This window comes from Prunus persica, chromosome G4, assembly GCF_000346465.2.
Source record: "Prunus persica cultivar Lovell chromosome G4, Prunus_persica_NCBIv2, whole genome shotgun sequence".
Classification (NCBI taxonomy): domain Eukaryota; kingdom Viridiplantae; phylum Streptophyta; class Magnoliopsida; order Rosales; family Rosaceae; genus Prunus; species Prunus persica.
Window position 1 is genome coordinate 12,791,033 of NC_034012.1, and position 12,361 is coordinate 12,803,393.

The 12,361-nt window shown below is 38.3% G+C and overlaps 2 protein-coding genes across 2 annotated transcripts; one reads left to right on the forward strand and one right to left on the reverse strand.

Annotated features, from left to right (window-relative positions):
- LOC18778488 (COBRA-like protein 10) lies at positions 1,258-4,469 on the forward strand. The gene is made up of 3 exons (XM_020562703.1): positions 1,258-1,941; positions 2,501-3,956; positions 4,265-4,469. The coding sequence occupies exons 1-2, from the start codon at positions 1,332-1,334 to the stop codon at positions 3,922-3,924; spliced, it is 2,034 nt and encodes a 677-aa protein (XP_020418292.1). The 5' UTR covers positions 1,258-1,331; the 3' UTR covers positions 3,925-3,956; positions 4,265-4,469.
- LOC18780737 (TBC1 domain family member 15) lies at positions 5,759-11,895 on the reverse strand. Its single transcript, XM_020562924.1, has 11 exons — positions 11,250-11,895; positions 10,450-10,545; positions 9,821-9,924; positions 9,200-9,429; positions 8,791-8,913; positions 8,501-8,589; positions 7,993-8,098; positions 7,742-7,839; positions 6,907-7,167; positions 6,242-6,325; positions 5,759-6,085 (listed from the first exon to the last, which is right to left on the reverse strand). The coding sequence occupies exons 1-11, from the start codon at positions 11,337-11,339 to the stop codon at positions 6,071-6,073; spliced, it is 1,296 nt and encodes a 431-aa protein (XP_020418513.1). The 5' UTR covers positions 11,340-11,895; the 3' UTR covers positions 5,759-6,070.

Consider the following 12,361-nt stretch of genomic DNA (forward strand, 5'->3'; position numbering starts at 1 on the left):
TGTCATTCCTTCTTCAGATTTAAAAATACCTCCTCTGATTTAAAAACACTTCCTCTCATCTGTCAGCATCGCATCTCTTGAAAAAAAGGTTTTCAGTGCTTCTTCAGAAAACACTTTTTAAGTACGTATTCAAACAACACTTGAATTTCGTATAGTTCTTGATCTACTTCTAACAAAATCATTTCCAACTAAATCCCTTATGTATCATTGAAGACAGAATCAAACGGGTCAGTTCAGTTTGAACCAAACATACATAGCCGAACTAGTGTGAAACTGTTGTGTCCTAAAAAACACATATTTTTATTGAAAACCGAACAAACATCTGATTCAGTTTGGTTCGATCAATTTATTGTGTTCATCGATTTTTTTCTGTCCATCTCGACAACCATCAATTATTTAATAAGAGTTTCAACTAATCATTTTGGACCTACATCTACAACTCTATTATTTAATCTTGTTTTTGTTCCATATATCATGTGGTCAACTTCTCATTCATTGCATATGAGTCACTGTATTTTCATTCATTTTTCAAAGGGTCTCAACTGCGAATCACCCCTCCTCCATTAATAATAATAATAAAAAAGGTTTCTACATGGTTTTCAGTCAGATCTCAGATGGAGTAAGGATCAAGGGAAAGGGGAAGCTCAATGGTCAATGGCAGTTTTACAGTCTTTCTTTTAGGGCAGTAGAGACCGAGGAATTACCAAAAATGAAACAATATATGTTGGTTCGTTATTCCACGTCAGCAAACTGGAGGTGACCAAACTACTGGAAATACATCATCCTCCCGAGTTCCTACAAACAACAAACTTGTTTCTTTTTTGGTTCCAAAAACAAAAAAAACAAAAACAAAAACCAACAAACAAATCTCAAACGACACCGTATCAGAGTGCGCATGCTATTTACAGGGCATGAAACGTGCACAGGGTCCGTACAATGTGAAACCAGAAAAGTAACAGAAAAATAACGGTTGGGTTGCATGGGGGGGGGGAGGGGGGGGGAGGAGGCAAGGCTCCGAAACTGCCGCGAAAACTAGAGGAAGAAAATAGAGATTGACCCAGTCTTTTAATGTCGCTCCTCTTCTTTATACCAAGGCATCTCTCTCTTCCCTGGGGTTTTACACAGACTCCCAAGGGCCTCTAGCTTCTCTCACTCGCCGCGTTCTCGCGCGGCCGCCGCTAGATCTCTTTACATCTACCTCTCTCTCTCTGTCTCTCCCAAGCAACACAAACCAAACAAATCCCTCAAACCCCAAGAACAACAAAACAAACAAATTAAACCAAGAAAAAAGAAAAAAGAAAAAATTGATACACAAAGGAAAAAGAAGAATAATGGTGACACTAGGCATGAAAATACCATGGACCATCCAAATGTCCTCTTTTCATGCAATGCTGGTGGTGTTTTTGGTGCTTTCATGTTTTAGGGTTGAGATTTGTTATGGACAAGCAGGCGGCGGGGACGGTGATGGTGATGGTGCGGTGGCGGCTCCTCCTCCCGAGCAAGAAGACTGTGACGGCATCTTCTTGTCGTACCAGTTTACGTCAAGGGAGAAGGAGCTGCCTCACTTGAAAAACGTATCTGCGCAGGCTTGGGCATTCAAGTCGGAGGCCACCATCTTGAACGCCGGGTCGACGGAGCTCAAGGCGTGGAAGATGTACATAGGGTTCCAGCATCGGGAGATTTTGGTGCAGACGGACGGGGCTCTGCTGGTGGACGGCGGTGATCTGCCCGCGCAGATTGGGACCAAAGGGGCCACCTTTGCGGGGAACCCCATGACGGATTTGAAGACCATGATAGATACCGCAGGAGATTACACCCAGATTCAGAGTAAGATCAAGTTCAAGGGGACGCAGTTTGGGCTCGGCACTAAGGCTACTCCCATGCCCAAGTCCCTCAGCCTCGTCAACGACGGCTTCAAGTGCCCTAATGCTCGGATCCGCGGTAATTATTTTCCTCCTATCCTTTGCTCTCTCTACATTGTTATTTTCATGTTTGTTTTTGGACAAGATTTTTGTATATTGATCTTGTTTTATATATATGCACTAATTACAGATGATTTTTAGACAAATTTATTTGCAGATGATGATGATCTATAACCAATAGATCATTAATGATCCATTAATTTATTTGTATACTAACAAGAAACAAGATGTTTTATGAGGATTCGATTCAAGATTGAATATCAACATTACTTTGGAAGCTTTTGATACAAACGATATTATGAGAGAGAGGAATTGGCGTGCATGAGTAACTGTTCTTAACAAATTTAGCATCGTATAATGTAATGTTATGTGTTTCAAGATAGTTAATTATATAGAATATTTGCGAAATGAATATTAAAAATGGCCGGACAGATTATTGTTGGTTTGAAAGTGAAGTTTTTAAATAATCTCTTGGATCATATATAAGAACCTTGAAATCAATTGTCTGGCTTATCTATGCTATAACTTGAAATTATAAGGCATGCATTTGAATCATATTTTTCTGTTTTGATTTGCAGGGAAGACTACAATGTTCGTGTGCTGCAGAAAGGACCCAAAATTCAAGGCAAAGAAAATCGAAAAAACCAAATTCATGCCCAAGCAGAACGGTGATCTCTCCATCACATACGACGTGCTCCAAACCTTCGCAAACAACTACCTCGCTCAAGTGACCATCGACAACATCCACCCGCTTGGCCGCCTCGACCACTGGAACATCACTTGGGAGTGGATGAAGGGAGAGTTCATCAACAACATGAGAGGAGCCTACACTCACAAGAAGGACTCAACCGAGTGTCTCTACGGCATGGCCGGCAAATTTTATAAGGACTTGGACTTCTCTCAGGTCATGAACTGCGAAAAGAGGCCCGTCATCACTGACCTTCCTGCCGATCGAAAGGACGACCCTAAGGTCGGAAAACTGCCCCGCTGCTGCAGAAACGGAACCATCTTGCCCGGCCTCATGGACAAGAGCCAGTCCCAGTCTATCTTCCAACTGCAAGTCTTCAAGCTCCCGCCTGATGACAACAGAACCGCCCTCACTCCACCTCAGAAATGGAAAATCAACGGTGCCCTGAACCCTTCTTACAAATGTGGTCCTCCAATCAGAATCGACCCCACCCAATTCCCCGACCCCAGCGGGCTCCAGGCCACGTCAGCCTCCGTCGCTAGCTGGCAGGTGGTGTGCAACATTACCAAGCCGGCGGTCCCCAGATGCTGCGTCTCGTTCTCAGCCTATTACAGTGACTCTGTGGTGCCATGCAGCACGTGCGCCTGCGGATGCAAAACCACCGAGACAGACAAATGCAGCCCCAGAGAGCCTGCCATGCTTCTTCCAGCTGAAGCTCTGCTTGTGCCTTTCGCTAACAGAACAGAGAAGGCAAAAGCTTGGGCCAAAATCAAACGTTATGACGTGCCCAAGAAGCTGCCGTGCCCTGACAACTGTGGGGTGAGCTTGAATTGGCACATCGACTCGGATTACAGCAATGGATGGACTGCAAGGCTCACTCTCTTCAACTGGGGAAAAGACCCTTTCCAAGATTGGTACACTGCCGTGAAGATGAACAAGGCCTACGAAGACTATGAAAATGTCTACTCGTTCAACGGAACCAGGATGGAGAAGGAAGTTAACAGCACCATTATGTTCACAGGGCTCAAGGGCTTGAATTACTTGATCGGGCTTAAGAACGGAACTGACCCGAAGAAGAATCCGATGGTTCCCGGGAAGCAGCAGTCGGTGGTCTCGTTCAAGAAGAAGCACTTTCACAATATTGATATCAAGGCCGGTGAAGGGTTCCCAACAAGGGTGTTGTTCAATGGAGAAGAGTGTGCAATTCCAAAACGGTTCCCCAGGAACAACGCACAGCATCTAAACTCTAATGCCCTTATGGTCTTATGTATAGCCATCCTGACTTTCTTGTTCATGACAGATCGCTTCCACTGATGATGATCAGCAACGCTAAATTCTATCTGCAGGTAAATTAAGTAATGAATTTCTTTCTATATATGGGAGAGTGAGTACTACTCTACTACGTCGCAGTTGTTTATTGGATATGAATAAACGAGGTTCGAAGTGAATTCATATATAAATAAATGAAATGCTGTCGCATCAGTTCAGCTGAAATTCGTTACGGCAGAAACAATTTTCGAGCGTTTTTCATCTTAAAATTTCCTTTTCTAGGTGATAAGTTTTCGAGTTTGTAGCACCTAGTAGTGAGTAGCTAGCTAGGCAATTGATAAGTCATAATATTTCTGAGAATTCGTTTTATGTGTTTTGTCATCAGCTGCAAGAAGATGGATGTCTATGCACTGAGGCTGATAAAGAAATATGTATGAGTGATGCTACCTTGATTTCGAGACCTCTCGATACTCCAACTCGAAGATGAGGAGATTGTAACATGTCAAAAACAAAATGACAAACAGACGATATCATAATTTGTATAACATTTTAACTGCAAAGTAGTTATTATATACAAATGAGGATCGATCCGCGTGGCCTTTTTGCTTCCTAGCTAACATTTTTTTTTTAAATTTTTGTGTTTTCGTAGGATGTCTAATATGTTTGTTTGTAGTATATATAAGTTCCAAACATGTTGGAACAGTAACTAGAAAAATGAAGATAAAAGATTATATATGCAAAACCCATTTTATAATTATGGCTCAAAGCTATAGGCCAAATAATAGGTTCTGATCAAACCGATTGGCGAATATCAATAAATACTAAATATTATGTATTGCCCCTATGATACCCGTGTGTGTGAGTTCCCCCCATTCCCTTCCAAGCTCCATATTTTTTATTTTATTTTATCTCATTTTTAATGACATCGAAAACCCATCTCTTCCCGACTAAGGAATGAAAGATATATATCAAAGCTAGTAGTCAGAAGGATGAGAGGGATTATTTATTCCTTCTTGAATTTCCCATTATTAAGTCACCGTCTTGATCATAATCCCAAATTTGTTCCATTATGAAATAGATTAATAATGAAAATCTTAATAATAGCCTCTCCTAAGGGGGATATGAAGTTGGATATGATGTACTCAGTGGCCATGCCTATTATGTACCTAATATTTGTCTAATGGGTAAATTTGTCAGAAAGCATGAGATTTTAGGAAAATTTCTTGTATGTTTATTCTTCTTGATAAGGAGGAATTTATAGGTGTACAAAGCAGTGTTCAATAAGGTCTTGTGAATTCTGATCTTTCATCTCAAATTCACTTGTTAAGATACTTTTGTAGTGTTTGGTGGACAATACCGTGCTCCTGCAAATAGTTGTGGAGAGCATGATTGACATATTGACGCAGCATGACAATCAATAGGCTAAATTTATAGCCAAGAATCAAGAACTCTGGAATCCACTAGAAAGAATGAGAGAAATGTTAAGTTTTAAGTCTGAAAATAGAAAAACATAACCCTAACCCACACATTATGGCAAAGCAATGTATTTTACTCATGATACAATTCGTGATGTATTTCACTCATGATATAGTTCTCTTTGAAATGTCCTGCAGCTTTCTAGGTTTGTCTTTGCTCAGGGAATATCATGTGATGTGATGTTTTCGTTGAAGATGTTTTGTATTATGGTTTTTTGATGAAAAAAATATCGCTCTTTTTCAAAAAAATAAAATAAAATTGGCAACTCATGGGCATGGCCAGTCAATTTTACCGTATATGCATTAATTGCATATTTTACTCGGAGGGAGAAGGTAATACTGCAAGTGGTTTTCAAAAAAGAATACTGTAAATGTCCTAATTTGATTGATTAGGGTTGGACCACTGCAAGCATAAACTTTTTTCCCCTCATAATATCATTAAATACGACGTAAAATTATACAAAATATAGGCCTCGTTTATGGTTAAACAAATACAGACCTATAAAGAATGCTTTCAATATACAAATAATTGGGACTAATTTCAAAAACAACAATTGCTCGTGGGAATATTTTGCAGATTGGACCAACTGTGCAGCTCTCTCAACTCTGCCAAGATTATGTGAATTATAATCTCTTTGCTACATGAGGTATAAGAATGTACGGAACATCGTCGTATTACTTCTCGGGTGGCCAAAAAATTGTGCGCAAAACTGATGCTATGGCTTCTTGGCCTGCAGTAACAAATCCATGAATGATGGGTTTTAAGTGATTACTATAAGAATACCTGAAGTGAGCCCATGCACAGAGACAGCAAATGCACAGAGACAATTTGATAGCAACATCATTATATACACCACTGCTATGAAAGAAAAAAGAAAGTGCAGTACCTTTTTTAGATATTTTTTGTGAAGTTTCATTGCTCCAGTGCAAGCTTTTTTGGCATCTAAATTTCCAGTCATGTCATTCAATATCTGAGAGAGAGAGAGAGAGAGAGAGAGAGAGAGAGAGAGAGAGAGAGAGAGAGAGAGAGAGAGAGAGAGATGACTTAGTAAACAGACGGTTAAATTCGTAAGAAAGTTAAGTTCCAACACAACCAACTGGTAAGTTGATAAGAAGTATTTATTTATTAAAAGGGTCAAAGATGCTTCACCAATGCCAACCGACTCTAGATAATTATTTGGTCTTTCCGCCTAGGGATTAAACATTAAAACGTTTAATCATACGCCTTTCATGTTTTTTTTTTTTCCTTTTTAAAAAGGGATTTGACAATGCAGTTGACTTTTTAAAAAACAATGGCTATAATTTGTAGGATTTTGGCTTAATTGCAACCTAATTTCAACTACAGTGTGTATGATTGCACGCTTCTAAACTACAGGGGCATATGGAAACACCAAAAAAAAAAAAAGAATAGGTCCTTGAGAAGTGGGTGAAAGTATCACCGGGCCGTCCCCATATGAACGTGTTTTCTGCTCAATTGATGTAATGTCATCCTCAATGCAAGCATAAAATTGAATGCTTCAAAAGAATTGCAAATTAAACTCATAATGCAAACCTTAACAACATCATCCAGACCCCGAGCTTCTGTAAGTAGCTTTGAGCTCTTATCTTTCAAGACACTGGCAACTAGGAAAACAGATATTGGGAGCGGTGCTTCTGAATTGTTTGCTCCACTTTTCATATTTTCCCTCTCATACTTCCCACACTGACGTATTGACTTTGCTTTTCCCTTAGATCCTTCGGCCTTTTCACTATCGGTATCAGACTCTTCGTACACACTGAACAAGTCAGGGTCGTATTCAAGAGCCCACATCATCTGTCAAACAGGAAAAGAGATGCACAATTGTTATCATAAACATAAACATACCATGCACACACATCCATGCACCAAAGGAAAACGATATATTTGGCCGAAAACAAAAAGGAACATATATGTTTGTGTGATAAAATGATCTCTTTTTGTTTTTCCCCCTTTAATGATGTCATAAATACGAAGTCTTTGCTTTCTCGTCCAACATGGACGACTTATATCCTGAGTTAAGGAAACTTGGTTTGGGTAGAGGCTTGGTCTTTAATATGAATGCATGCTATAGTTCCTAAAATCCATTCTCTGAAAGAACTTGTCAAATTAAGTACAAATTTTCCAACTTTTACTCGGAAAAGATTTGGTCTAATACAAAAGATCTGCAGAAGTATTGAAAACAAATTGCAGCTGTGGAGGAATCTTTGAGTACTAAAGAAATATGAAAGTTATATATGTGGTTTCACAGAAATACTTTCAGGGATTTCCTAAAAGTATTTACACTTGCAATAATTTGTTATAGCAACTGAAAATATCCAAAAGGGACAATAGAAATTATCAAAAAGTTACAATAGAAACTTATTCTTACCTCCCAAAGGTATAAAGAATCACAAAAGGAGAATTCTCGACGGAACAAAACCATAAGCATCCGGAAAGCAAATAAATAGTCGCCTCCACCTAGTGTCTCTGCACTCCAAAATGAACATTTTGTGTTACTATCTTTTAATCTTTTAGCATTACATTGAGGGATGTATAAGAGAGAGATGACACAGGCACAAGCCAAATCAGCTCTCCAACTCATGAGCAAGCAAACACAAAAATACAATTGTAAGTCAATACCTAAGTGCTGATGAAGTTTTGGATCAATGACTTGAGTAATTGAAGCTAGATTATTTAGTTGTGCCTCCACCCCAACAGAACTATCGGTACATCTGAAATTTCCTCGCTTTAAATTTCAAATAAGAAAACAAGATATAAGAAACTAGAATCCAAATGAAAAATCAAAACCATCACAAATAATTTGGTAGCCTTAAAGAAACAACATGTAACTTCAAAGGAAAAGAAAATCTTGCAGCTACTTTTTAAAGGACAGCAGTGTATCAACTAAAAATTCTCAAGAATCTCATTAATGTATGAATTGAAAAATATCTCCTAGTGCTTAGAAATACATGGTAGGAGCAAGAAAAGATAAGGTGAGGTGTACACACAAACACCTTACTGAGTAAACAGCAGGCCATATGTTAGAATTGACTGAAAGCATGTTAAATAATCACCGGATGCTATGGCACTGATTTCATGCAACACCAAAATAAATATAGGAAGTTGAAGATTTAGTTCATAATTTTACCAGTCTGCGCATCAAGCGTTCAAAGCACCAAAATGCATCTGCTTCATCTTCAAGAAGGATAATCATGGGGGAGCAAAGATCACTCATTCCTGCTCACCATGGCCATAAATTTCAGAGATTAGAACCAGCATTTTGTTGCAAAATCAATATAAAATTGTTGTGTTACCTCTCAAATTGTAGGGAGGCATACCAAAAATTACTGTAACCAACATTATTCACCTTTTTTTTCTTCCTTGTATCGTTATAATGAAAGCTTCAGTTGAAAAATGATCATGCAATATGTTACTCACCTTGACAATAGCCCACATCTGTATCCATCCAGGCATAAACAGCTAGAATATCCCAAAGTTTTGATAAGTGTTCTTGCTTCTCATAAAACACCAGTGTCCTGTCAGTGCGAACCACATCAAGACCTGGCACATAAAAAGGTTCAAACAGAAAAGTTATTCGCCAAATCACCAAACAAAACTTGAAGAAAAAAATACAATAAATCATGTTCAGTACCTGTCGCATGTAGGTAAGGCAAAGAGTTGTAACAATGTCATAAGTACTTGACAGACTAATTTAATCAAAGTAAAAGAAGACATGGTGAAAACAGAGAATCGACCAAAAAGAAAAGTCTGAATTGTGGAACTGAAATTTGTTTATTTTAAAAATAATAAAAAAATCCTTAAAAATTCATATGAATTTATCACAAACCTATTTGATGTAGAGTAAGCATCCACTGGATTACTTTCTTGTCCGTCACCGGTTCTATACCATTAGCACGGTTACCATCAGCTCCCTTGTCTGGATTCATTTGTGAAAGCACTAAGGGATCCTGAATGGGCTGACCGTCTTCACTGATTACAGGGGCAGTGATAAACCTACCACTTCCAACAACAGGAAACATTTGACGGCAATCTTCCTTCCACCTAGCATATTCCACTCTGAAAAGGGAAAAGCATGATGCTTAAGCAATCATTACACAATAATGGGACAGGTGAAGCATAAGATGTAGGAAATTATATACATATCCTGCAGATTTGGAATATACACATCCCACACAAAATAAGGAAGTGGATCCCTATCTTATGAAGAGGAAAGCATTAAGTCTTTTGCTAGCATGTTTCCACATTATATTGTTTTGTTGTCAGCTAATTTTATTCACTTCAGTATCATAGCCTTAAAGCTCAACTCATGATATTGATCATTCATTTCCCAAAAGATCATCTTATAATTACAAGTGTGCATCCTACTAGGAAACTTTATTAGACTAAAAGAAGGTAAATAAATAAATAAATTTCCAGTAGCCCAAGTAAGGCAGGAAACAAGAAATACCTTCGACGTTGCCGCATCTGCTCTCTTTCATCAAATGTGCTCTTAGGATCAAAACAACCAAGTAGAAATTCCCAAACTTCTCCTCTAATTAATGGATGGATCCCCTGATTGGAAAATTTAATACATTAAGGCATTAAGCAAATGATTAAACTGTTATATTCATGAAGAAAATTATTTCAAATAAAAAGAAACAACTGCCAGACTTAAGAAGATAAGTCAGAAAGGAAGCATCTAGTTATTACGTGCACAAATGTTTGAAAGAAAATTAAGCAATATTTAATCTGACTTTTTACAACAGTAATGGCTAATGAAATAATTTAGCCTGGTTTCTACATATCCCCAATCACATACACAGGCTACGGGTTAAACGTGCCAGTAGGAGCAATAGTAGGCTTTCATTTCTTTACCATACAAAAAAAGAAAAAAGTGAGTTCAGCTCTTAATCAGTGCACATAATACATACCTAACTTGTATGGGCAAGTATTGATCAGAATTCTCAAGACCTTATAATATCTGATTAAACTAGCTTATCAATAGCGACACAAAAATGCAAAACTGAATCGTGCCAATATACTGAATAGATCTAAGCATACTAAGTTGCAACCATGGAATCATAAAGATTCACTCACCCCACGATAGATTCGACTTAAAGTTTTGCCTAAATCCAGATGGCCTTCTGGAGAAAATGCAGCCTGCCATTTCCTTACACTTAAAGTTTTGCCTGCCTGCATAGGCAAATAAAAACAAGGAGTTGAAATTGGAGGAAACACATCATGGCATTGAGAAAACGAATACCTTATGGAGTAATGGGAAAATTGCAGACATTTCCCTTTATAGCATACATAATGCATCTTTAAACTATTAGAATGTCACCCCTTTTTTTTTTGTTTTGGGTCAATAAGTATGTACAGAAATACCCATGTTGATATACTCCGCATGTTTAAACTATTAAACTGTATTCAAAAGCTTCTTGTTGTTTACAAGCGTTAAAACAAGCAAATAATATTCCTATTGGGGTTAACAGATTCCCCTAACCTCTGGGAATCATGATCCGGGTCAAGTGTTCCAATTCGTGGTACTTTGGTGATCCAGTTAGCAAAGTTGGCTTTACCAACGTACCATGATATATGGGGAAGGAGAAAGAGATAAAATGTCCAAACCTGAGAATACTTACAAACATAAGAATTGCACAAACTAGTTTCTATAGAATTTTCCCATTGCACATCACTTTGTGATCCATATTAACACCAAGTCGTGCTCTTAACTAAAATCTCGCACCACCCATTATCAAATCTGATGCATTTGGCAACATCTTGGTTTTCGAATGGGTAACAGATCCAAATTAAAATAATGGGTATCTAAAGAATCAACCTTTATTGAATTCCAGCAGTACAAAAGAGAACAGAAAAAGAAAAGAAAAGAAAAGAACCTTGATTTTGAAGCGGGTTTTGGGTACATCAGTACACTCAGGACGGATTTCATAGAACGAATCAGCAGGAGTTCCAGCGTCCCTCCACATTCCAATGCACCAAAAACACTTTCACAAAACACAGAGACAGAAGGAAAATGTAACCGAAAACACAATCGTTTCCTTCCTTTCCAAAACCAATAAAAAGGACCTCAACGCAGCACTCAGAGCCGGAACCCCTTTCAAAAGATCAACCAAAACCCAGAAAATATAAACTTCCTCAGGCTCTTCAGAGCAAGATTCTAAAGGGACTCAGATGAGGCGGCTGGCCTTCTGAACAAGCTAGCTCCAGATACAAGAAGCTCAAAACCAATCCCCCACAGCAAAAAGTACAAACAATGCTCTGCCTCTCTTTTTTTTTGGTTATGTTTTTGTGTTTCTTTTTTCCTTTTTTTTTTCTTTCTCCGTCTCTATAAAATTAGCTGGTGTGGGGGTGTGGTTGTTTATGATGATGATGGTGTTACTCTGTCAAAGTCGTGATGAGACGGCAGCCATCGCACCACACCTGAAAACCCCACACGAACGTATTAACTTTACTTTTCTTTTTAACCTTCCCCTGCTTTCTTAATTTGTTTTCACTCACTGCACTGTCTAAATTTTTTATTTCATCTATTTATTACACCCATAATTACCGTACATTTTCATCCTAAAATAAAGGAAAAAGAATTGGGTCTCAATTTTCTGTTGATTTTTAAGGTTCATTGTCTGTTTTTTTCTTTTTCTTTTCAACTGTATTTGGTAAATTTACTAGTTTGTAGAAATACGTTATTGGGTTGTAGCTTTTCTTGGTTGGTCTGGTTTTGCAGAAATTGACTTGGTGGTTGAGAGATTTCTTAGGCCATCACTTTCGCGGGAACAACAGAATTGGGGACTGAGTCAAGTCAAAGCATTGGGTGGACCGTGGGTTGAGAGAGTATGGCTTGGATGCTTCTGGAGTAGGTCAACATGCTCACTTATTTCCATCCCACCTTGTCATCATCTCCAATGGTTGGTTGTGTAAACACATTTCTTTACACATAAATGTTAATTATGTAAAAGTAAAATTTAACATGACTCTTATTGTTTGTGTGTCA

Coding starts and splice junctions, on each gene's coding strand:
- LOC18778488 (XM_020562703.1), top strand. CDS start 1,332: ATGGTGACACTAGGCATGAAAATACCATGGACCATCCAAATGTCCTCT. Junction 1,942..2,500: donor CCCTAATGCTCGGATCCGCG/GTAATTATTTTC, acceptor TTTGATTTGCAG/GGAAGACTACAATGTTCGTG.
- LOC18780737 (XM_020562924.1), bottom strand. CDS start 11,339: ATGTGGAGGGACGCTGGAACTCCTGCTGATTCGTTCTATGAAATCCGT. Junction 9,925..10,449: donor TAAGTCGAATCTATCGTGGG/GTGAGTGAATCT, acceptor TTTTCCAATCAG/GGGATCCATCCATTAATTAG. Junction 9,430..9,820: donor CAGATGCGGCAACGTCGAAG/GTATTTCTTGTT, acceptor TTCCCTTTTCAG/AGTGGAATATGCTAGGTGGA.